The 27,557-nt window shown below is 33.1% G+C and overlaps 1 protein-coding gene across 5 annotated transcripts in view; it reads right to left on the bottom strand.

The window, feature by feature from the left end:
• HBS1L (HBS1 like translational GTPase) overlaps window positions 1-27,557 on the bottom strand; it is an 81,812-nt gene that overhangs the window by 41,259 nt on the left and 12,996 nt on the right. For 3 of the 5 annotated variants that reach the window (XM_082855619.1, XM_082855615.1, XM_082855616.1), the window contains exon 4: window positions 25,344-25,538. In XM_082855619.1, the coding sequence (XP_082711745.1) occupies window positions 25,344-25,538 (195 nt within the window). Of the gene's footprint in view, window positions 1-21,123; window positions 21,270-21,976; window positions 24,136-25,343; window positions 25,539-27,557 lie in introns of those variants that run through there. The other 2 variants (XM_082855617.1, XM_082855618.1) reach the window with 2 other exon arrangements.

The raw sequence follows: 27,557 nt of genomic DNA, 5'->3' as shown, positions 1-27,557 counted from the left end.
AGAACAGTTCCCAAATTTTCTAGCAAGGAAAAGTGGATGCCTATGTCATTACCCAACAAAGAATACATTCCAGAGAGCTAAAGACGTCTGCTGGTCAGGATATTGCTTCTCTTCGATAGTCTTTTATTCAAGTGCAAAATTAGAGCAGTCCATAGAGGAACTGCTTCCTCCTAAATAGATGGAGATTGCCACCAATATTTTGTGTTTTTTTAAACACTGCTTAGACACTATCTCGGGTCTTTAGAGTTTTTCAAGTTAAATTATAACATTTACTTGGCATGGGGGACACAAGATGACTAATACTCTCTGTTATCAGGTAGCTTTCATTCTAGATGTGATGGACATGCAGAATGACACGACTGAAAGAAAATATAAACACAGAAATTAAGAGAATTTTGCATGAGACCACAAGTGCTGTGACTACAGCTGAGCAAGCACCAGAGCATAGGAAATAAGTAAGAGGGGACAAGCATGAGAGACAATATAGTAACAGAATATGGTGATGAATTAAATGTTAGGGAGGCAAAAAGACAGAGATCTAAATCCCAAGGGCTCTAAATTAGATATGAATATAGAACACATTGGATCTGAGATTCTTTCAAGACAAATAGAAATTGGATCGAAACCTGGATAATTGAGTCTGCAGAACAGAAGAAATGAGAGCACCATTAAAACACAAGAAGTAACTTGAGACCTGGAAATGGATGAAATAACTTACAGAAAATGAAAGGTGAGAAGGTAGCAAATGTCCAATGAAGGAATGCTGACTAACAGAGCCAGGCAGAAAATAAGCGTTCACATTCCTTGTACAGTCCCTACATGGAATTGAGGTTCATGCAATCATGCAAATTTGCAGGTTGTATTATTAAAGGTCATTTGGTGCAGTCCACCATTTTATAGAAGAAAATGTAAGTAGATTTCTAAAGATCACGTGCCTGATAAATGGAGTCTTTTTCTCCAGGCTGTTTCCAAGGCACCCTCTCCGTTCTACCATGTTTCTGGTTGCACTTCCTCAGGACCTCATGGAAGGGGATTTCCCAAGATAACCAAACCAGGTTTATTTTGAAGTTAAAAGTATACTAAACTTGCTCAATCAAGTGCCTCTATAAAATGTTAATGCTCTGTCCAAATCATGATTTTCTGATTTTTAGTATCTACTCAGATACTTCTGATAATAATGTTCGAATCAGTAATGCTGACTTCATTTAACGTTTGCATTTCAAAATCTCCTAAGAATACAGTTACAGCCTAGCAGTTAAATCATTCTCAGCATGACAAAGAAGTTTCTATTTAGTACAATTTTAATTTCCAGTGGGAAATTACAAGGGTAGGCTAGTCTTCCTCTAATAACAAACATCTAGATACTATCTTCTTAACCTTTTGCTTATGCTCATTTTAGGTGGGAAACATGACATTTAGGGTCTAAAGCATACGTTATAGCATAATACTATCAATTTTAGGTCACACGTGATAATCCCAAATTCTTTTATTTATTTATTTTTTTGCGGTACACGGGCCTCTCACTGCTGTGGCCTCTCCCATTGCAGAGCACAGGCTCCGGACGTGCAGGCTCAGCGGCCAGGGCTCACGGGCCCAGCCGCTCCGCGGCATGTGGGATCTTCCCGGACCGGGGCACAAACCCGTGTCCCCTGCATCGGCAGGCGGACTCTCAACCACTGCGCCACCAGGGAAGCCCCCCAAATTCTTGAAAATGATAATGCCAGACCAAAATGATGTGACTTGAAATAAAAAACCTTTATTGTATATTTTGATGGAGCATATATTGTTTTCATCTGTATTGTAAAATATCAATATAAGTACGTGCCTTACCTCTCCAACTAACCTCTGAGTTCCAAGTGTATTTTTAAAACTTTTTCCACAAGATCCAGTCCAGTGGCCTAGTACACTCAAATATTTACTTGGATTACTAAGATTACATAATCTGATATATGGAAAAAAGTAATATATTCTCTGAGCCAGGGATTCTCAGCTTGGGAGGAGAAGGTAGATCAAGAAAACAAGCACAGCCTTGCCCCCGCCCCCTCTGAAAATCATTGTCACTGACAGATCTGATGCTGACAAGAAAGTGGTATATCTCAGGTGTCCTGGGACAGAAAAAATTATTGAGAATGACTTATCTGGTATAAAACTAATTTTATAGATGAAGAAGTGAGGTTCATGTAAGTTAAACAATTTGTCCAGTTTAACATTCTTTGCAAATTATATCTTGTTGCCTGGTCTGAGGTTCATAACTAAAAAGATGTTTGAAGATCTGTCTCAAGTCAGGAAACTAGTTCAAATGACCTTTTAAGGTTCCTGCCCTCATACTCCTAGTTTTAAAAAATAACTACTTAGCCTATTCAGTGAGAATCTCTCCCCCACGTATATATCATTAAATCTCTAAATGACATCAGCTGTAAAATGTTTGAACATTTTAATACTATTAGCCACATCAAATAGGGTATTAGTTAATTAAAACTGTTCTCTAGGAAATAACATTCTTAAATCCAATTAAAAACAACCAAGGTTTGTTTTTTGGTTTGTTTCACATAGAATCCATAACTAAACATGAGAGGATTACAAGGGACATTAAAAAAAATAAGCTTGTTTACCTGATGGCATTAAGTAATTTCAAATTTGAATAGGACCTATAAAGATGTGAAAACACTAGTTCAGAACAGTAGTTTTTGTTTAAATTTAAAATGCCCTTTATAATTTTTTAATCTATATTTTTAAAGTAATCTGTGGATCAAACTGGGATGTAAAAATTGACTCCACGTTTAAAAATGTGTGCTGCAGTTAGAAAATGAAAAAAGGGAAAACACAGGATACAAAATTGTATGTATAACTGTATGTACAAACCTTAATAACATAAAAAATAAAAATGCATAGGAAAAAAAACTAAAAGGAAATGTGGCAAAACACAAGATTTTTGTCTTTGGGTAAGAAAATCATGAGTGGGACTTTCCTGGTGGCACAGTGGTTAAGAATCCACCTGCCAATGCAGGGAACATGGGTTCAAGCCCTCGTCTGGGAAGATCTCACATGCCGCGAAGCAACTAAGCCCGTGCGCCACAACTACTAAGCCTGCGCTCTAGAGCCTGCAAGCCACAACTACTGAGCCTGTGTGCCACAACTACTTAAGTCCGTGCGCCTAGAGCCTGTGCTCTACAACAAGAGAAGCCACTGCAGTGAGAAGCCCGCGCACCACGACGAAGAGTAGCCCCCGCTCACCACAACTAGAGAAAACCCACACGCAGCATCGAAGACCCAACGCAGCAAATAAATAAATGACAAAAAAAGAAAGAAAATCATGAGTGATTTTCCCCTTTTTCTACATTAAAAATATATTACTTTGATATTTAGGAAAATAGTAAGTTAATAGGTGATTTGAAAGACTTCAACAGGAAGAAATTCTTTTTGTATTTATATGGTTAAGATAGAAGACAAGTTTACAACTTAAAATCATTCAGATCAAAACACCCTGAGTTTAAAAAACATTTAAGGTTCTTTTTTTTTAAACTGAGGTTTTCCAGGTAAATACAATTTTTGCCATCAATCATTATAGTTCCTATAAATGTTTCAATATGGGCATACCCACAAAAATAAAGATTTTCAAAATTTCAAAGAAATGAGTGTTAAATTTTCAATGAAAAACTATTTCAAATAGAAAATCATTTCACTGAATCTGACTACACGTTTAAATTCTAGTTACCAGATGTACATTCAGAAAGCACACCAACTAGGCTACAGAGAATAAACCACTTCCTTCAATATTACAACCACACTGTGATTTCTTTAGTATGAATTATGTTTTCATTTTAAAACATCCTTCATATAGCATAAACTGCCTCATCAAATCCATTATGCAGTATCCATCTCCTATGACACAGAAGACAAAAATGTTGTATCCTAAAAAAATATTCACTGGGATCAGATTTCAATTTTCTATAAATATCATTGAGCCGGCAATCTTAAAAATTAAAAGAAACTTTTGATGAATAGATTTCAACCTTATATTGGGCTGGATTATATGCCTTGAAGTAGTATCCACAAAATTTTATAATCCATGTAATTAATTTAAATTGTATTAGGACCAATAAGAGTTCTTGCTACTTCAAGAGTTAAGAAATAAAGGCAATACTATGTTACTAATAATTTTCCTTTAAAAAAGCCATTTATATTTCATTTTTAAATATTGCTGTAATAAAAATTTTGTTAGACCAGAAATAGGACAGCCTATAAAACAAAGCCTTTTATTTTACAGAATGAAACTGTATATACCAAAACCCTTTTTCAAAAAACTACACAAATGTAGCAGTGTTCCTCACCATTCTTCCCTAGGCCTTCTGTTTTAACTTATTCTAAACTCTCCCTGAGAGCTCTAATCTGTATCACCATTGCTGGAATTATCTACCCTTAAGCATCTCCCTAACAAGTCCTGTTAATCCTTCATGTCTTAAGCTTCGGCATGATGTTATTAAGGGCAAAGCTAAGAATGTATATTTGAGAAATGCCTCCTCAACAACACAGAATAATCTAAGTATAATGAGCTCCTACTGTCTGCCAAGAAATGCTATAATGGCTTCATTTAAGACTTCATTTAACATCAAAACTACCCTAAAAAATAAGAATTATTTTTATCCTAATTTTGCAAATGAGAAAACTGTGACACAGGATGTTAAGTAATTTGCTAAGGGCACACAGCTAACAGATAGGTGGTTCCACTAGAATGTAAATCCAGTCTACACAAGCAGCTGTGCTCTTCCAAATCACTGTGGAAACTAGCAGTGAGAATCGACAACTTCTAGTCATAAAATCAGAAAAACACTAAACATTTAGGTAGAGGAAAAGGCACAGTAGAAATAAAAGGCTCATAGTATGCATATGAGCTGAAATAAGGAAAAGAGTTAATAAGAACCTTGCTGAAAATTTCAAGAAAGGAGTCCAACTAGCAACAGATGATAAATGATAATTAAACTGGCATTAATAATCAAATTAAAGACATGAATTTTCATTAATATTCTCATTATTTAGGTGTCATTTACACCATTTTATTTTAGTGACTGTAAAATACACACATGTGCACACATACATGGGCCTATACAGATTCAATTTAATCCTTATTTCAACTTTGTCTTCAATTTCTTTCCTAAATTCTATCTTTGAGATTTTCAAGAACATGATTGTAAAAAGGGAGAGGCTGTTGTATTTGAATAATCCTAAACAATTTAAGTTTTAAAAAGACATACACAAAATGGGAAGGGGGAGGGATAAATTAAGAGTCTGGGATTAACATATTCACACTACTATATATAAAATAGATACTACTATATATAAAATAGATAATCAACAAGGACTTACTGTATAGTACAGGGAACTATACTCAATATCTTATAATAATCTATAAGGGAAAAAATCTGAAAAGGAATAGATACATATAACTGAATCTCTTTGCCATACACCTGAAACCAACACATTGTAAATCAACTATACTTCAATTTTAAAGAAAAAGAATTAAAAAAAAGATATACGGTAGGTCACAACCATCTCCACACTTCATCTTGAATTCATAATTGGGGCAAAGAGTCATTCCTAAATAACTTAAGAAAACTTAGTAATATCCAATATTATCCAATATCCAGAAATAACTCCATAATAACAAATGTAATGAACTTTAAAGCAATTAGGAAAGGGAAGGAAAGGGAAACTAATATTGTTTTAAGATACTACTATATGGTACAAGCTGGGTTAAGGATAAATCATAATACTTTGAGATAGATAATATTTTTGCCATTTTAAAGAAAAAAACCAATTCTCAGAGAAATCCAGTAAGTTTACAGATAGCAAATGAAAGAGCTAGATTACAAACTATAATCTGAGAGCTATCATCCTTTTCTACTATACCACATGCCACTGGTCAGAGCATAAAGTTGATGCATCTTTTAAATTCTAATGAAACTCTGAAAGAAAATAAAGTTCGACCACTTTTTACACTTTACACAAATAAATTTTAGAGGAATTAAATGTCTTAAATGTAAAAAACTCACATAATAGTTCTCTCAAAAGAAAACTGAGAATATTTATAACCTAGAGGTTAAGGTTCTTTTGGTTTTTTTTAATCCAAGACTGCAACCTGGTAAGTTAAAAAAGACAGATATAATGGCATCCAATTTTTAAATTTTTCTGGAAAGATACCATAAATAAAGAAAATGAAAAGACTGGGAAAATTATTTACAATGCATATACTAATAAAAGATTAGTATCTATGATACCAAGACTTCAATTAATAAGAAAAAGGCAACCCAATTAAAAAATGGGCAAAGGATATAATTAGCAATTCACAAATTCAAATTGCAAGTGAATATATGAAAACATACTCAACTTCGTTAATGGTCATGGAAATGAAAATTAAATCAGCAATGAGACATTAACTTCTTACCTGTCAGACTGTCCAAAATGAAACATAACACCTCTCATAAAGCAAAGGCCATAGCTATTTAAAGCAAACAGTATACCTTTAAAATAGCAATTCCACCACAGGGGATCTATCTGATAGAATCAAAAGCCCTAGTTTTTAAGGATATGTACACAGATGTTCTGTAAACAGAATAGTTCATAGAAGCAAAAATTGGAAATAAAATGAATATCCTTCAATATGGGAAATCTTGAATAAATTGTAGCACAGCCATACCACGGAATATTATGTAATTACCAAAAAGAATACATTGGAAAATACTCCAGTTGACAGTGTATTATAAGGAAAATGAAAATTATAGTACATCCTTTTTTTACAATAGTAATAAAAAATTCCTCTATGTATATGTGTCTATTTTTATATATTAGGTGAAAATAAAGAAATACATGGAAGAATCTATATCAAGCTGTTAAAAATGGCTGAGAAGATAGGTAATCCCCTCAAAAGGGCTTACATCAAAACATCATGAATGACTTAAAAAAAAGAAAAGTGAGTGGAAGTAATATAAGCCCCTCAATGCATTCGACTTTAATATAGTCACTTTTTATAGCACTTGTTCCTTAGATGGTAGTAAAAGAACACTTTATTTCTTTGAACTAAGTTCAGCTATCACTTGTTGAGCATTCTCTATGTGCCAGACACTGTGCCAATTGCATTACATGGGTTATTTTACTTACAGAAACTTATAAGTTAGGTACTGTTTTCTCATGAATAAATGGTATTTTAACACTGCCAACCTATAACAGCACGCACAATGCACCATGGATACAATTTTCAGGGACACAAAGGTGACTGTCATCACAACAAGCTCCCCCACCCAAAAGGCATAATCGATCTCTGACTCTTACCTACTCTGTTAATGAATGAAAACATCAATATGAATATAAAATCCTTTCATGGAATATAATTATCCTTTATAAACTAATGCTATCAATGCTATTATGATTCACAGTTAAATACAAGAAGTAAATTAGTACAGTCTTCCCAAAGGTAACTTCACAATGTGTACTAAAAGCATTAAAAATGCCTGTACCTTTTTATCCAGCAATACTACTCGAGAAAAATCTTTTATAAAATAATTGAAAAAAATGCACAAAAAGTACAAAAATGTTTACTGAAGCATTTTTGGTAAAAATACAATGAAAAACTTAAGTTCCTATAATAGGTATTTGGTAGATAAAATAACAATACTATGAAGCCTAAATTATTGGCATACCAAAAAAGTCTGTGAGTGGTTGCTAGGGACTAAGAAAGGGGGAAATGGATAGCTGTTGAATGAGTATTGAGTTTCAGTTTTACAAGATGAAAAAGTTCTGGAGATTGGTTGCATAACAATGTGAATATACTTAACACTACTGAACTATAGGCTTAAAAATGGTTAACCCGGTAAATTTTATGCTTTCTGTATTTTACCACAATTAAAAATAAAATTTAACAAAGTTAAAAAAATTTTTTAAGTCTGCAGCATATGATTAAGTTAATGGGTTAAAAAGTGGAGTGGTTCCATTAAAAAAAAAACTAATATTCCCTATACGTAGAAACACATACACAAATTATAAAAGACAGAACTTCAGAAGCATCTTATTCTGAATGTTGGCTCACCATTTACTAGTTTTGTGGCCTTGGGCAAGGTGTTTAGCCATTTTTCAGCCTCAGAGCCTCCTGGTGACATTAGAATAGAAAATAAAAATCCCTACGTGATTATTGTTAATATTAAATAAAATAGCAGATATAAAGAGTTTAGTACAATATTTGGTGTGTAGTAAGTGTTCATTAATAGTGTCTACTATTATTGCTTAAATGCATCAAAATGCTAACAGTTCTGAATTCTGAATAATGGGATTAGGTATCCATTGGCTCATTTGGACTTTCTAGCTTTACTCAATAAACACTGTTATTTATTATTTAAGCATGTGCTTAAAGATGGCACCAAGCTAGCAACTATTAAAAAATTAAATTCTCCAGAATTTTAAATCAAACAGAATTGTTGCTTAAGTAAGGAATAGAAGACAACATAGTGATTTAAGATTAAATGAACTAGAAAAGGACTTCATTTCTTAGGACCACTAATTTGCAAGGATTTAGAAATTGACATCAATTCTCTTATAGGAATGCCAAAGTCTGTAAGTAATACCAGCAGAAAAAAATAGTTGAAAGTAATTTTTAAGTACCTCACTAATGATAAAACTGGTTTCCCTAACAAGGGATTTAATTTTATCCGTAAGATACTTACCAACAAATACAAAATAAGATTGAGTAATTATAGTATAAAAACTTGTTGCAAGTAATATATAACAATGAAAAGGGTAATGAACTAACACAATATTGTAAATCAACTATACTTCAATTAAAAAAATTAAAATTAAAAAAAATTTTTAAAGGGGTGTTCAAGTTCAAAAGAACTCAGTTTGAGTTACAATGTGCCTGTAATAGCTGTGTGAAATAACAAACTATTTCATATAAGCCTCAGTTTCTTCCACCTACCTCACAGATTCTCATAATAATCAAATAAAATATACACAAAGCCTGACACAAAGTTTACATTCAATGTATTAATTCACTTCCCTATCTTTCCTTGAGAAGTAGCAGCTCCCAGAACAGAATACTTTTACACATAGCCAATAAAAAGCAACAGGCAACTTGTTCAGAGGGAGAACATCCTGGCTATATTTGGTGCTTCTATTAAATCAGACTTAGCCCCTGAGGGGCTACTATAAAGTTCTAAGAAAGAGTCTGGGGCTTAAATCTATGTCCTCAATGGCTACCACATTTTTCTGATAAAAAGCGAACATGCAGTAAATGTTGGCTAAACTGAATTGTATTTATCGGCTCCCATTCTAATCCTAATCCCTTGCTGAATACTTAGCAATTCTTTAGCACATGCCAAGCACTCAAAAAATATTAAAAAGTATATATAATTGCCTGGGAATGAAACAAGAAAGTATATACAAATATATGTAATCTGATTATAATTTCTATGGTTTAAAAAAAAGCAAGGTAATTAGGATTAAAAGAAAACTGCATTTAACATTCATGCAATTCTTATATGGTACTAGCTATTCGAAGAAGATAAGCTGTTTTGAGAGTCTAAAGCAAATTATTTTTAAATTAAGCAATTAATGCTTCAGTTTTTCCAGTGTAGGTGTATACACAAAGAGAATCTTAAGACATATCTGAGAACATTCTGAACTACTTTTTTTCACTGAAATAAACCACTTCCTTTCAAAAGCCCACAGAATTTTAAAGCAGAAAGCCAATTCTAAAGTTTTCTGTACAAGTATAAAATTTTTCTAACTGCTTTAATAAAATTACTCAGTGACAGAAAAATTAATGAAAATATTTTTCAAGGAAAAAATATATTTAAAAGGGGAAATCGGAAAAACTGTAGTTAAATATAGCTCTATATAAAAAAGAATTAAAGCAAAATAATATATTTTAAGTACATTACTGAAAAGTTCATACATAATAGATTCAGAAGTGTTCATAACATCCTATAGTAATAATTTTTCTTTGTAACGCCGACTTTTCAAATTAATCATAGTCTTTATTTCCAGGATAAGGATAAAAATCTCATAATATATTTGACCGGAAAAGGGAGAAAAAAGAGGTTACATCTCTTCTTAAAGATCTAACATCACTAGCACTCCTATTTAGTTACTCAGGTAATGCTGAAGAAAGAGACAAATACAGCACAATAACCAAGTTAAAAAAAAAATGACCTTGTTCCAAGTGTTTACAACTCTGCTTTATCTTTAATTTCTTGTATCTTCTCTAGGGAACAATCTGCCATTGAGATGCAAGAATATGATAATCATCATCTGAGTATAGTCACAAATAATACTTTACAGATATTCAAATAGTACTATGCAGATAAACTATATGACGTTTGTTTCATAGACTATTAATACTACAAAACTAGCAAAACAATGCTAGCAAATAACTATATCCTCATTATGTAAAATTAGGCTTTATTTTTTGTAAATGAAAAAACTTTGTTTGAAGGAAAAAATGATGAAATTCAAAGGGAAAGGAAAATGATGCATAATAGGTTTCTAAACAGTATGAGCAAACCAATACTACTCAAGACAAATCTTAGCAAAAATAGTACCTGAGGACTTCCCTGGTGGTGCAGTGATTAAGAATCTGCCTGCCAATGCAAGGCACACGGGTTCGAGCCCTGATCCGGGAAGGTCACCCACACCGCGGAGCAACTAAGCCCGTGCTCCACAACAAGAGAAGCCACCACAATGAGAAGCCCGCGCACCACAGGCTCTTCTACTATTCTTTTTCTACTGAGCCTGCGTTCTGGAGCCCCCGTGCCACAACTACTGAGCCCGCATGTCACAACTCCTGAAGCCCGCACGCCCAGAGCCCATGCTCCACAACAAGAGAAGCCACCACAATGAGAAGCCCGCGCACCACAACTAAGAGTAGTCCCCGCTCACCACAACTAGAGAAAGCTAGCGCGCAGCAATGAAGACTCAATGCAGCCAAAAATAAATAAATAAATTAAAAAAAAAATAGTACCTGAATTGTCCAGTATTAAAGTATATTTCTCCAGAGACTCCAACGCTTTTAAACAATGAATTTCCTTAATGATATGATTAATATAAACATTTATTGGCTACTTTATTTGTTAGGCAAATGGAAATATCAACTTTAAGAACCATATAAAATGTTAACTTTTTTTTTGTTTTGGTCACACTGTGCAGCATGTAAGATCTTAGTTTGTGACCAGGGATTGAACCCCCAGGAATCAAACCCATGCCCCCTGCAGTGGAAGCGCAGAGTCTTAACCACTGGACAGCCACGGAAGTCCCCAAAATGTTAAATTACGCATGATTCCTTTTCCATATTTGTGGACCAACTATTTTTTCTTTAATGTTTACTTTTATTTAGATCAACTATTTTTCTAAAAGAATCAAAGTAAACCCAACATTAGAAAAAGACTCAACAGCAATCAAAAGAGTTAAACCTCATTTCACACAGTAATATCCATTTTGTCGAAAACTATTTCTCTTCCAAGTTTCTCTTCTAATCATAAAATTTTAAACCATAAATAGTAAGATTTTTCTGCCCAGAATTTTCCTTTCAAACAATAATACTGTGTGTATCTCAATTGCCGGATTTTTTGTGGAAAAAAACCCAAGAGTCTATGTTACTTAGTTTTAGTTTTGGCAATGAATCCCCCTGCCCTTGGTAGGTTTAAGGTGGCAAGGAAAATACCAACAGAAAACAGATTGTCCCATGATTTTACCCCCTAAATATACACTCTTTTAGCAGTTCACCCATATGAATGTATAACAAAATTATGATAACCCATTCTAAGGTTATTTGTATTTGCTATAATGGTTACTTTCAATATTATATATGTTAATAAAATGAACTAAAACGTTATCTAAGAAGACACATAAACATTTAATACATCATTTTAGAAATTAAAGAGTTCCAACTTATTATAAGATAAAAGGTTAATTTTCATACAGATATTAAGTTCTCATTCAAAATTCTAAAAATACTGAAAAATTTTCCAAGTAAGTATAATAAAAGAAACTTTCTCCTAGACTGTTCAATGGTATGTCATTTTAAAGTCATGTTGATATGGACAGTGGAATTATTATACCTAAGCATCTAAACCTTTGGAACAAGGTCTGTCATAGCACACACCCAGAAAGAAATTATTCACAAGCCTCTCAAATTAATCTAGTTTCACAGTTGATAGGGGCATTTAATCTAATCAAGTGCTGCCGGAAAGATATATCCAGTTAAAGAGACAAAGTAAAGATGTTTCTATCCCACTTTTCCCAAAAAACATACCACACACACACACACACACACACACACACACGATAAAAGAAAAGATGATAAAAACAACAGAAGAAAAAGTTGAAAAGTAAGCCAGCAGAGCTCACAAGAAATACAGATTAAAAAAAAAAAAAAAAACTACTTACAGAAATAAAAAAAGCCACACTAGAAGCAGTGGAATGGGCTAGCTAGCAACATATAATAATAGAAAATGATACAGCAATGTCTGCAAAGCCTTCCAGGAAAGAAAGAGGAACCAGGAACTATTATTTATAATGCAGATACAAGTCACAGAATCATTTTCATACATTCAATGATTTGGGAAATATTTCAAACATGTGTATTTTGGGGGTAGGAGAAGGTGAGAGGTGGAAAAGATGTCAAAGTCGAACAAGAGATAAACAGAGGCCTAATCATGAGAAACCAATCAATTTTAAGATAACTATGGTTGGTTTAAAACTAAGGAAATTTTGAGTACAGAATCTAAGAAAATGCTATAAATCTTGCCACTACGTATATAATGACTAAAACTATTAGGAGGTAAAGGGAGAGAAGAGGTCAAGTATGAAAAAGTGTAACTCTGATGAGCTCAACTTTTAAAGCCAGGACTCATTAAAGAACTGTTTAAAGTTAATTCAGTTAATAAGAGTTTAAATATATTATAAAAGGTGTAAAGGTAAATACTTTCCCTAAGAACTTAAAATATTAACAAAAACTATGAGAAATAAAGAGGAGGTGAAGTATAAGTGTGTTAATTTCTTCATCTTTCATGAGAGATCAACACATATATACTGTTTAAAGTTGGCAAAATTTTTAAATGGTAACATGCTATTACATTATAAAGATAGGGACTTCCCTGGTGGTACAGTGGTTAAGAATCTGCCTGCCAGGGGGCTTCCCTGGTGGCGCAGTGGTTGAGAGTCCACCTGCCGATGCAGGGGACACGGGTTCGTGCCCCGGTCCGGGAAGATCCCACATGCCGCGGAGCGGTTAGGCCCGTGAGCCATGGCCGCTGAGCCTGCGCATCCGGAGCCTGTGCTCCACAATGGGAGAGGCCACAACAGTGAGAGGCCCGCGTACCGCAAAAAAAAAAAAAGAATCTGCCTGCCAATGCAGGGGACACTGGTTCAAGTCCTGGTCCAGGAAGATCCCACATGCCGCGGAGCAACTAAGCCTGCACACCGCAATGAAGAGTAGCCTCCACTCGCCACAACTAGAGAAAGCCTGCGTGCAGCAACAAAGACCCAACGCAGCCAAAAGAAAATAAATTAAAAAACAAACAAACAAAAAGATAAACTACAATATTTCCAGGTGATCAAAGGGTATATACAAAGTCAAAACAAACACAGACCATATATTAAAATACATAAATATAAAAGACAACAACATATTTTTTAAGTGACAGAAGGTACGACATCTATCCTATCAATGCCATAAATGGGAAAAAACTATCTGTCTCTGACAAACCAAATTACACACAAATATAGAAAACGCGACTAAACCAAAGTGACTCAAAACACTGAAAGCAAAAGAATGGACAAATAAAACTTAGAGAAAGCAGCAAACATATTAATGTTAAACAAACTGAATTTAAGGCAAAAGGCATAAAACAAGCAAACCAGGAACTTTATATTAATGAAAATTTCAAATCCACGGAAAGATCAGGTATCTTCTATCAAAATGTACAGGGTGAAATGTTTATGCAATAAAATATATTTTAACTTACCTCTCTGCCTATAGCCAATCAAGGAAATAGAATTTAAGTAAGAATACTGAACTCTACAAAAATTTGAAAAGTAACAGAAATATATCATATCTTGGTTTCTTAAAACAGAATTCATATACTTGACAGAGGCCATGAAATCATTATAAAACTACATTGGACCACAAAGAAAAACTCAATAAACTTCAAAGAGTAAAAGGTACAGACCACATTCTCTGATAACAGTACAATGAAACCAGTAATCATAACAAAAATAGCAAACAAAAATCCCACCACAACCTGGGATTTAAAAAAACAAAAAAGATTCTTGGCTTAAAAAGAAAATCAAAATTAAATTCTGGATTATCCAGAAAATAATAGTTAACTCTAAAAGAACCCATATGCTACAGCAAATACAGTAAGCAACCTAAATGTCCATCAACAGACGAATGCATAAAGAAGATGTGGTACATATATACAATGGAATATTACTTAGCCACAAAAAGGAACGAAACTGGGTCACTTGTAGAGACGTGGATGGACTTACTTCACTCTATCATACAGAGTGAAGTAAGTCAGAAAGAGAAAAACAAATGTCGTATATTAACACATATATGTGGAACCTAGAAAAATGGTACAGATGAACCAGTTTGCAAGGCAGAAATAGAGACACAGATGTAGAGAACAAACGTATGGACACCAGGGGGGAAAGCGGGGGCAGGGGAAGGGGTGGTGGGATGAATTGGGAGATTGGGATTGACATATATACACTAATATGTATAAAACAGATAACTAATGAGAACCTGCTGTATAGCACAGGGAACTCTGCTTTGCTGTACAGTAGAAACGCAACATTCCAAAACAGTGATACCCCAATAAAAATTTTAAAAAATAAAAGAATAATTAGGTTCTTGGCTTAAAAAGGAAATCAAAATTAAATTGTGGATTATCCATAAAATAACAGTAACTCTAAAAGAACCCATATACTACAGCAAACACAGTATTCATAAGAAAAACAATAACTACAGAGACAAAAGTTAAGCAAAAGAAAATAGAAACACGCATATCAACTTCAAGGGAGTGGGGAGGAACAAGGAAAGGGTAGAACTTGGATTCTAATCTAACAATTTATTTCTTAGAACAGAGAGAGAGATCAGAAGTATGTGTGGCAAATGTTACCTTCTGTTGAAACTAAATGGTGGGTTCATGAGTGTTTGTTATATTATTATCTGTGTTTGAAATTTCAAAAATTAATATTAATTTTTATGGTAAAAAAACTTTAATGTATTTAAATTAAATGTTCTACTCAGAAAGGTAGAATATTAAAAATAGAAGAGATTAGGTCATAAACTCACAAACTAATGAATTAAAAACAGCAGAACTAATTACCAATTTAGGAGCCCATCTTTGGGGAAGAAAATTAAATTACAAGGTAAAACTCAAGAGGAAAAAGAGCAGGCAGAGGGGGAAAGTAGAGGAAAGAAAACAATATTTAAAATAAGAATGGAGATTTAACCACAGTATAGAACAATCTAAAATAATAGTAAGACAATGTTTGTTACAATGCTAAACAAATACATTTGTCAACCTGGATGAAATGGACAGCTTTCTCAGAAAACTAAAGCTTCCCAAACTAACCTTAGAATACTGAGAAAGATAATTCCTATCATAAAACAAATAATTTTAATGCTCTTCAAATTATTTTAGGATACAGGAAAACTTTCTAAGCTCTCTATAAAACCACGAGAAACCAAAACCTGACAACACACACACACACACAACTGTAAATTAATTTTATGGATAGAACAATTTTAAATAAAATATTTTCAAATAAAATCCATCCCATTAAAAGAATAAACCACCATGACCAATTAGGAATGTTCCAGTGTTGACCAATACTAGAAAACCTATTTAAATAATGTAATGTTTACTGTCTATTAGTGTAATGCTAAAGCCTTCTACATCTATGAAAATGGTTTATTTTTTTCTCCAAAAATCTTTTGATAACATTAAACATCCCAATAAAAATTAGAACTAGATTTTTTTCAGTAATTTGATAAGTTGTTTCTAAAGCTCATGTGGGAAAAAGAGCCACGTGAGGTAATTCAGGAAAACTATGAAAAAGGAGAAAAAAAATAGGACAGCCTATAAAATATTTAAAAACTAATAGTAATAAAAAGCTACAGTAATTAAAAAGCTGATACTGGCATAGAACAAGACAAAGAAATGGAATAGTACAGAGTCCCAAAACAGACAAGACAGATGGAGAGAGAAGAATTTAGCATATTTCAAAGATGGCATTTCTAAGCAGGTTAAAAAAGAAAAAGGATGTGTAATACAACAAAAGGTAACTGTGACAAATCCAGCCATCAAAAAAGAAAAGATGTTGGCAGAAAAACTCTATTTCTACCTTATCCCCTAATAGCAGCTAGACTAAACACTCAAATGTTTAAAAAAATAAATTAAAAAACAGAGAGAAACTGTCAAACATATAAGAAATAATTTTTTAAAATTATCTTGTAGTAAAGTAGAACTTTCAAACAAAAGCCCATAAAAGATTAGTAAATTTGAATACAATAAAGTCAACAATTTGTCTTATAAATAATGATTTAAAAGATGACAAACTGAAAGTAAGAAAAAGTATATGCCATGCATATAACAAAAGGATTTTCTAAGAATTTAAATATAAAAATTGAATATATTAAATACACACACACATATATAAGTCATTATGAAAGACAGCTAGCAGAAAAATGGGTGAGGATTAGGAATAGGTAGTTCTAAGGAGGAGAAATACAAATAGATTTAAATATGTGAGAAAGCAGCCAGCCTCACTCATTAAAGACATATAAATAAATGAAAAAAATATTTTCCAATTATCAGGAAAATAACACCAAAAAGAGTAATAATCCTATCTGTGAGAATCTGAACAAAAACACTCGTAAACTTGTGGGAAGGAAATTAGCACAGCCGCTATTAACGACAATTAGGCAGTATTTATCAAAAATTTTGAAGTATATACTCATTGGCATAGAAATTCAATTTCTAGAAACATAGGATGTTCATTTTAGGATCATTTAGTGATAGCAAGTTAAAATGTTTATCAACAGGGGCTGTTTAATGTACAAACATATTATGGAATTCTACACAGCTTTTAAAAAGAGTGAGATTGATCTCTATACACTGGTAAGGAAAGATCTGCAATATACTTTGCTAAGTGATATAGACACTGAAGTGTTTAATATCTTCCCATTTGTGTAATGACATATATACATTTGATATGTGTAACATGCAAATAGTTTCTAGAAGAATATAAAAGAAATTTTCTTTTCAGGTTTTACAGCTTCCTCTAGGAACAAGATGTGGGACAGTATTTAAGAGTGGGACTTACTTTTTACTTTAAAAATCCTTTCCGACATTTATGTGCCAGACGTATTCTAAGCTGGGAATATAGCAATAAACACATAAAAACCCTACATTCATAGAAATTGCGTGGGAGGGTGGGGGGAGACTGGGGAGCAGTAGGAAGACAGATAAAAACTGTGTACACACACGCAATGTCAGATGATGTAAGGGTTGTGAGGAACAATAAAGCAGGGTTACAAAGGAAAGGAACTATATATATGGGGGGGTTATGATTTTATATGGGGTGGTAATAAAAAGGAATACAGTGAATTATGGGTACATATGAAGGTTCCCCTATCTCAGGATTAGGAGTAAAGTGAATATAAACTACAACCTCAAGAGCTAATTGCCAGGTGGAGAAATGGAGAGGGAAGGGCAAAGTACTATAGAAGCAGAGGAAACTCAGGTAGGTGTTCTTGGGTGGATTTGGGTAGTGGGTTACACAAAGTGAAACCAGTTGATAAAAGGTCTTATAAAATAAAGGGTTTATATAGGGGAAAAGAAAATTAGAGCTACATTTTACAAAAGTTACTCTGGCTGTATTGCAGAAATTGTTTTGGAGAAAATTAACTGAGAAGTAAAGAAGCCAGTTAAATATTTTAGTAATTCTGCAAAGCTAATAGCCTTTAAGAGAAAAAGTAGCAGTAAGACCACAGAGTAGTGAAAAATGTACAATCAATCCTCATTTTAGGATTCCATATTCATGAATTCAACTACTCACTAAAAATCATTACTTCGACAATTTTGTAGTCTCTTGTGGACAAGTGCAGAGCAGGACAAAATTTGAGTAGCCCAATAGGCACGCTCCCAGCTGAGGTCAAACAAGGTGACATTCTGCCTTCTTGTTTCAGCTCTCATACTATAAGCAAGTGCCCTTTTCATGGCCTCTTTATTGCCACATTTTTCACATTGAGCTGTTAGTTGGTAATTTTGCTGTTTAAAATGGTCCCCAAGAGTAGTCTGAAGCACTGTTTAGTGTTCCTAAGCACAAGGCAGCTGCAATATGCCTTACAAATAAAAGATTCATGTTAGATAACACTTTGTTTAGGCATTAAGTTATAGTGCTACTGGCTGTGAGTTCAATGTCAATTAGTCAATAATATATAAATAATATATATTAAATAAAGTGTCTTTAAACATACATAAAACAAGGTTATGTATTGATTGGCTGACAAAAATGTTGTGACCAGAGGATCACAGGAACGTAACCCTGTGTTTCTTGTAGGAGCAATGGTTCAGTATTCACCAAGTCAATGTTCCCATATTTCGTTCACTAATTTATGAATTTATAAAACATAACTACCACAAATAACAACAATCAACTATATATCTACACACATATATTTACTTATTTGTAAAGCAGAAATAATAGGACTGGTAATCAGCTATAAGAAGTAAATGAGGGAGAGAAATCAAGGATGATGCTAACTAGGTTTCTGGCTTAAGCAACTGGAAGACGATGATATTGCTTATAAAGACAGCAAGCAGAGGAGGAGGTGGCAGCTTGGATCAGGAAGACAAAGATGTCAGCTCTGGAGAGTGTAATGTCATGCATGCTACACACAGTAACAAATATAATTATGTGTTTAAGAACCCATTTTCCCCTCCCATTTGAGAATCAGATCTTTGTTCATCTCAGGACACGTCCTATAACTAAAATGACACTTTCCTTTAAGTCATATAAACCAGGCATGTCAACATCAGAAATGTGTAGTTTTATCGATTCTTTTACTTTCCACTGCCATCTTTGCAGTATTACCCATGTCACCATATTCTATACTTTAATAATGTTTCTATGTGAGTCCTAAAAAGTAAAAACATAAAATTCTACCTTTTGGAAAACAAGAATTCTAAATGACAAATATCTTCAAAGAAAGTCTTCACAACCACGTAGCTTGTTTTCCAATTTGTTTACAGAAACCTTCATCATAAATTATTAAAATACCACTCTGAAATATCAAGCCTACATAAAAAATCCTAATGGATAAATTGTGATGTTTTCACACCTGATTTTAGAAAACCTCTGAATTATAATTTATTTCAATGTACTTTTATAAAAATGTATATATACTCTCAAAATGTAACAAGTCTTTTACACCCTAGAAATTAAAATTACAATATACAACTGCATACAGAGCCTTATATAATTATAAAAGAAAACTACTAAAGAAATTCATATGAATCCCCCCGTCTAGTCAGCATTACCTTTGTTTATAAAAGTAATAGAAAATAATTTCTAGGTTATTACAAAACTGATTTTACAAGTAAATATACACTTGTGTGAACACAAAACAGAAACCTGATACATAGTTCTTCCTCAATATATAAACTGTGTACTTGTTTATTTGCAATGGTCCACATATAGAAAAGCACTGGACTAGTTTTATCCTTGGTATGACAATTAGTTCTATGACCTCCCACTGACTACTAAAAGTTAAATATAACACACTGGAAATGGTTATTAGTATTTACATGAGAAAAAAAAGGTAAAAGAAAAGTTTAAGAAAGAAAGATTCAAAGCTAAAGGGAGGAAAAGAGGCTAGAATACCAGTTCAGTAACTAGGAAATAGGAAAAAGATATAACAATTAAGAAAGAAAAGTTAAGCAAAATATTCTGTACAGAAGTGAAACCCTGGTTCTTGGCAATTAATGGTAAGAACCATAACCAAAAAAGTCAACTAAAGACTTTAGAATGCAAGAGGGAAAAACATCTATGAACACCAGCTCTTTTAAAAACCAAAAAAAGTGAAGAGGAAAAATGGTCATTTTAAGTCTTTTGCATTTTATATCATTTAGAAGATAATTACATTATTTCTATTCCTAAACTATCAATGCACTTGATCATAATGCAAATAAAAATGGCTTTGCAAAAAAAAAAAAAAAAAAATGGCTTTGCACTTCAAAACTGGTATTTGAACTGGAAAATAAACCAAAAAACTTAGCATACCTGAGCTACCAAGACAGCAGTCAGTCAATAAACAGCAGCTGGTGCAGAATATGCACTTAGTGCAAACAACTGCTGTCACTAGGAATGTATCCGTGAACAAGCAGGCACTTGTCTACCTAGGGCCAATGGCCAAGGGTAGAAGGGACAGTGGGTCTTCTTGGTTCCAGTCTCTGAATCTCAGAGATCTCAGTCAACAGGACAAGAGCATGTCAGATACATGCCTGACAGACCAGTAGCCGTGAAAACGGAAATAGGGAGACATTTAAAAATTGTTACCTTCCCTATCACCCTGTAATACAGAAACTTTTTCCCCTAAAAAAATATATCTCATAAATAGTAGTTACAATTCTGATCAGCCAACAAAAGGAGATCTAGTTCACTCTACAAGATCTGCTATATGGTTTAAAAAGTATATTTCCACTTGAAAATTAGTTTGTTGTAAAAGAAGGTAATATAACAGTAACACTATTCAACTTCAATATGGATTAAACAAGTATTTGTGGATTCATAAGTAAAGGGACCACTTGTGTAGCATTTAATCTATCGGGAATTATTGTCAGTTCCAAACAAACACTTAGAATACAATTCACTTCTAAACTGGAGACTGCCTACACTATATAAACCTAGTGATGAGTCATAGACTAATAGTTCAAAATTACTAAAATGTTTGATTAAGGTTCAAGACTAGAAAAACAAAATCAGCAGTTGGAGTAATTCAAACTTTAAAATCAAGCATAAAATATAACTTGTGATTTATATTATCTAAGCATCAGTAATGATACACACTGAAATCTGCAATTAAAAACAAAAACTGAAGACATCACAAGAAAGTGTTTGGTCAAGAACAATGAAGACATAGGCTGGCTTAAGCTTTCCCACCAAAACACTGGATATAAAAACATCATACACAACTAAAAAGATTGGAATGTCATTCTGAAAATAAACAAGAAACAACAAAAAAATTTATCAAATGCATAGTAAAGTAGCTGTGAGAGAAAAATATTTCTTTACTGGGAAAATACAGCTATTTTATTCTCATTAAGAAATAACATTTTATATATTTTTTCCTGCAAGAAATAACTAATAATATAAAAACAGCATCTTCTTAGGCAAAAGACCCTAAATTCCTAATTAGCAATATTCCTTGGTATTCCTAATTACTGGAAAATACAAATTAAAAATTCAAGTTGGCCAATGTTATACTTAGCATTAGTAATTTCTTTCATTCTACTGATTTCTTTAAGGCAGCGGTTCTCAAGTAGAAGTAACCCATCAGAATCAACTGGGGACAATTTTGAAAATACACATTCCCAAGTGTCATCCCTCAGAGATTGATTTCACCATAGCTGGAGTGAAACCACAGTACCTGTGTTTTGAAAAAAACTCCCCCAGTGATTCTGACTGCTAGTTGAGGATGACTGCTTTAAGGGATGAATTACGTACTTGTTCTACTGACTAGAAAAGCTCTTATTTGGCCTGCCACTGTTGAAACTTTGTCATTATAGCACATAAAGCTGTCAGTAGCAAAGAGGAAAACTCCACATTTCATTACTTATAGTAAAAAAAGTGAAGGAAATCTGATAAGATTATCTATTCAAGAACATGCAACCATACTTGAAAAGACTTTATATTTATTTTAAAGTGTTCATTTAGCACAAATGGTTTTGAAAATGTATAAAAATAATTTATGTATTAATCCATCTTTAATATGTACATGGTCCCTTAAAAGGATTTTCATTTCATTATCATGAAAAATGTACTTCAACAACCTCCACACTATTATTAAAAGTCAGAAATTTTAAGATTTTCTAATAGAAAAGTTTTAGTACTCACCTGCAGAAAAATAATGAAACTGGGAATGATTTCACTAATATTTTAAAATATAATACGGTCTCAGCTATGCTATGCCACATATCATAAGAAAAATCTTCATCACTAAACCGTAATAATCCCAAGTGGTGGCATTTTCATTTAAGAACAAAGCACAAAATTATTTTATAAAAGAAAATGTCTCATCGTAAAAACTTATAAAGCTGAATGCTTTAAACAAAAATAGCTGCTGTTTGATTTCACAATATCAAGTTTCCATAAGCATTTTGTAAACATACACCCATTGTAGGCTATCAACTTAAAGCCAATTATCACTGAAAGAAGACAGAGTAAAAAAAAATATTTCAGTGCAAAAGTACATATCAACTGAAGTTATCAACTGACTTAAGACAATTTTAATACAAAAATCACAACTTAAATCCCATAATATAAAGTAATCCTATAAAGACTTTAAAAGAAAAAGCTCTACAACAGTTATTAAGTTTTCCTTTTGTTACTATTCTCTAGTAAAAGCTTTCTTTTGATTAGCTTTCACAGTGTCATCAGGAGATGCTGATTTGAAGTCAAATGGTGTTATTGCTATAAGAGGACTTATCTCTTTGTCCTTTACGTCTTGAACTTGTCTACTATACAGAAAAGTCTTATAGAGGTTAAGGGTGCGTCGCTTGCAGCTTTTCAATGGGTAACGAAGACACAGTGTTGCAGCAAAAGCTGAAGGTCTGGCAGCAAGGGCCTTGGTCCAAGAGACAGAAAAAGGTGGTTTCCTAGTCAGAGAGCCTTTACTGTTTTTCTTATTAACATCAGAAGAATTGGAACTTTTCCCTAATTTTGAACTTAGAACTTTAGTTCCTGGTATTGGAGCAACTGATTGGTCTACTACAGGTTTTGGAACAAAATCTGGGGCTTTTATGAGGACACTAAGATCGATATTAGAATCTATTCCAGGTGACCTCATTTCACATAAACTGAGCATACAGGAATCTTTCTTAATCTGAGAGCTATCTATATCAATTGTTTCTGCAATCAAATCAGAAAGTGACAAATTCTCAACGTCTCTTGTTGGAGAAGCTTTACAAAACGCCAAAGATGACAGAGATCCTGTTAATTCTGATATTCCAGTTGAAGACTGATACCGATTTGCTAGTTGTGACAAGGGAAAGGATCCCAAACTTAGATCTGTGAAACTGGCAGATGGTTGGTTACAAAGATCAGATAAAGTAAAGCATTGGCTCGGATTGGTCTCTTTGTGCTCCTGAAACAGTTCAGCTAAGGATGGACTTTCACATTGGAAAAACTGCAAGTTGTCATTTTTTAATATGCAATTCTTGGTGCTTTGTTCAACTGAAGAAACACTTCCAACTTCAGTCATTTTACTAGCATTTAAATTACCAACAGCCATATTTTCCAATGAGCTAGTTAAGAGCAAAGGATTATTTAAACTTCCTAAACTGTTTTGTACTGGAATGTTTTGCAAATCAGGTACTGAATTATTGTGAATAAATAAAGAGTTATTAGGTGCTGTGCTCTTTATCATCAAGGATTTTAAATCTGGTATTCCTTTGAACGCAGAATCATCTTTGGAAATACATTCAGATGCATGAGGTCTTAACAAATCAGCATCTAGACGCTTTGAAAGTAGACTCTCCAGACTATCTGTGGATGATAATCTGACTGATGGCTGACTTTTACAAGAATCTCTTGGCATATCATCAATTAGGTCAGCTAGCGACAGCTCTTTTGTTAACTTACATGATTCTAGTTTCTTTTCACTTTTAGGTCTGTCAAGTTTCTTTTTTTTATGGAGTAAATAGTGACTTGGTACAACCGAAGAATTATGATATAATCCATATTTCGCTACTGGGCCAGAAAAATCAAAGGGTTTGCTACTGCAATCCAAATGGTTTGCAGATTGAGGACAAGAGCTTTGAACATTATCAGCTGAAACTTCAGAGGAAGATAATAAGACTCCTTACCTTACAAGAGCCATTAATTTTCAGATGAATAGGTTCACATATGCAGAAGACAGTCACAGCAACCAAAAGGAAACATGAAATGAGGCATTTAATTACTAAATGTTTCTTTTGATTATGGCATGAATAAAGTGACACTTGATCATTATTTAATAAAAAGCGAACATTCTAAAAAAAAAAAGGATTTTACCTTCCTTTAACCATCTTAAGTGACCTTCATACTTTGTTCACTGATATATACAAAGGTAATTACCAAGTTAGTCAATGTTCTAATTTTCACAAGTTTTATAAATGTGAGGTTTTAAGATACTTAAACTATAGTCAGGATTGTCTCAAATTCAAAACGTTTAAAAAACCAATGGAAAGAACTAGGTTCATCTTCTGTATTTTTAATGTATTAAAAACATGCAAACAAATAATACCCTATAATTTCTACTGTGATCTGGGATAAACTATTAATATAGATGACACATTACAGACTCATTCTCATATTACTGGTCAGTTAAAAGTGCATCCCACCCCCCACCAAAATAAAAAAATCTTAATTTACATAAAAATGACCCTTATTTCATAGTAACAGACTGTATACAATTTCGCTATGGCAAAAATCTAGTCTTTAGGTTATGAGAAATATCAACCCAGTTAACAAATCACCATGCTCCTACTGACAGGCATCATACCAATTAATATAATTGGTTCCCTTCTCTTGTGGACTAAGTTCTAAATTTAACCCCAAATACTAAAATTTAAAATTAAAGATCTGGCTATGAAATCAAAGAGTAGTAGAATTATAATACTTAGGATATTTAAATAAAACTAAATTATATTCATAAAATGTTATAACCATAAAGGGATTTTTTTGACATTGTCTGGCTATTAATTTCTATCTCCTGACCCATTAAAGTTAAAAAAAACCCCAATAATTAAAAGCAAAAAGTGTTCTGTCTTGCTGTTATCTAATTTTATTTCCCTTATATTCTGTTAGTTACAAGAACAAGCAGGGAAATTAAAAAACAGGCTTTAACAGAGTGAAGGGAACGCAGCCATTGAGCTTAAAAATTCACAAACTGGAAAATCAATTGACAATAATTAAGAATTATTATAACATGCAAAATTTTCTGCCCATTTTTCTTAACAGCTCAATCAAATCAAAGCCTCTTTCAAAGCATTAACTGTAAAACTAAAAGAGAACAAGTAAAAGCATACCTTTTGCTATCTTTCCTGTAGATATTGCTCCCTCACTCTTGACCTTCAAATTCTGCATTTTATCTTGCTCCAGAACCACTGACAAAGCCTTTTGCACATCAAACTTGTTCTTCAGAACTGCTTCAATCAGTATGTCATCTGGCACAGCATCTCCAAGTACCTCTCTCATGTGATCAAGGCATGAAAAAAGACGAGCTAGAACAGACAACAATAATTAAAAGCTATACTACGTGGTGTCATGAAAGAACCCTCAATCTTCAAAACTGAAAAAAGGATTTGAAACTATAGTAGGATGTTCAACTCATTTTCCCTTGGCAAAATTACAGTGATTATATTTTTATCCACAATATACCTAGCCTCCCTTATCAGAGGAACAATTTCAATAATTAAGAAATCACTACAATAAATGTCTCCAAAGTAATACTGACTAATCCTTGAAAAAAGCGTAAATTATATACACTAAAATCTATTTCAGTCAATGAGGATGATGAGGTCTATACTGATGAGTTTTTACGTGTGTAGAAAGGGAGGGTTAATTATGAAAATATTTCTAACGAGTTAGTGAACCCAGTTAATCACTAAGTACATTTCTTAAATTTCTTGCATTACTACCTTAACTATTATTAAGTACATTCTATTTTAGGCTAACTTCAGTTTCTACTCAGCCGACTAAAATCATCCTTAACAATGCTTTAAAAATGGGCAAGATAACTTGGCATAAAAATGCCATAAATATTAAGAAATCCAATAGGTTAAGGAAAGGATGGACATTTCTTTTTTTTTTTTTTTGGCCACATCGCACAGCATGTGGGATCTTAGTTCCCCAACCAGGGATCAAACCCGCACCCCCTACAGTGGAAGCATGGATTTCCAGCCACTGGACTGCCAGGGAAGTCCCTGGACATTCATTTTAAACACAAAAATTTAAATCTGGATGTCTAAAATATTTAAGGATTTTTATTTTCTGATGACTATGTTACTATAAAAAGTAATTACTAATAACATTCAATAATGACGTAAATTCCACGACAGCAAAGGCTTTATATCCCTAGATCCTAAAATAGTACCTGGTACCTAGGGGCCACCAAATAAAAATGCATGAATATATTAATTTATATTTGTATAGCAGTTGACAATTTTCAAAATATTAATACATATATATGCACTATACATATACACATATGTATATATATCCTTTGTAATCCTCACGGTAACTCTATGACTTAGATATATCAAATTCTAAGTCATAAAGAGGACTGAAAATCATGGCACTACTAAGTTTAGCAGTAATCAAAATATAACTCAAGTTTTCAGACTCCCTAATCCAATGAAACCAGTTCACAGAATGCACTGTACATTACATTTTTACATGCTTACATACTGAACAAGGAATCTACTCGCAATATACTTTCTTTTTAAAAAAAGAAGTATTTAATACTTTTTCCATTGCTCCCTTTTTTAATTATTAAAAATAAATTCTCAAATATTTGGGTAATTCTGCTTTGCTTGAGTCCAAAATTAATTATAGGCTAATAAGCTAAACTTGAAAAATTATACCTATTTCATAAATACATGAATTACTAAAACTGGAACAGAATACTTAGTATATAGTTAGCATCAGGGCCTCTTCTAATTAATTATAGTAACTGTTGTCTACACATACACAAAGAGTAGACATACAGAGTCAGGCTGTCTTGGTTCATATCCTAATGCCACTTACTAGCTGGTGCAACTTCAGCCAAGTAACTTTGCGTCTCATTTTTTTCCCCTGTAAAATGAAGACAATACCTGGCCTACCTCATAAGGTTGTTATGAAGACTAAATATGCAATTACCTGAACAGCACTTAGAACAATACCCGGAAAGCAGTTAGTAGAGGTGAGCTACAATCATTATTGTTATCATGCAGTTACTCACATATGTCAGGTGGGAATGATTAACTTTCATTCTCAAACATAACTCTGAATTTCATACCTCCTTAATCATTCTGAGGCACAGCAGAGATTCTACTTTATTCCTACCCTCTCCCCCGACAATGACAACTATAACACAGTCTTTAAAAATATAATAGAAACTATCAAGGAATTTATACAGCAGCTCCTCTACAAACTTTTATCCAGATTGACAAATGTATTTGCTGAGTTGATGAATTTTTTTATTCTCTGTTGTTTCCCTTTCCGCTTTCTAATTTTGTATATTTGTGCTTCCTCCATTT

Source organism: Leucopleurus acutus (genome assembly GCF_964270905.1).
Source record: "Leucopleurus acutus genome assembly, chromosome: 15".
Lineage (NCBI taxonomy): Eukaryota > Metazoa > Chordata > Mammalia > Artiodactyla > Delphinidae > Leucopleurus > Leucopleurus acutus.
This window is presented reverse-complemented; position numbering and strand designations above follow the sequence as displayed.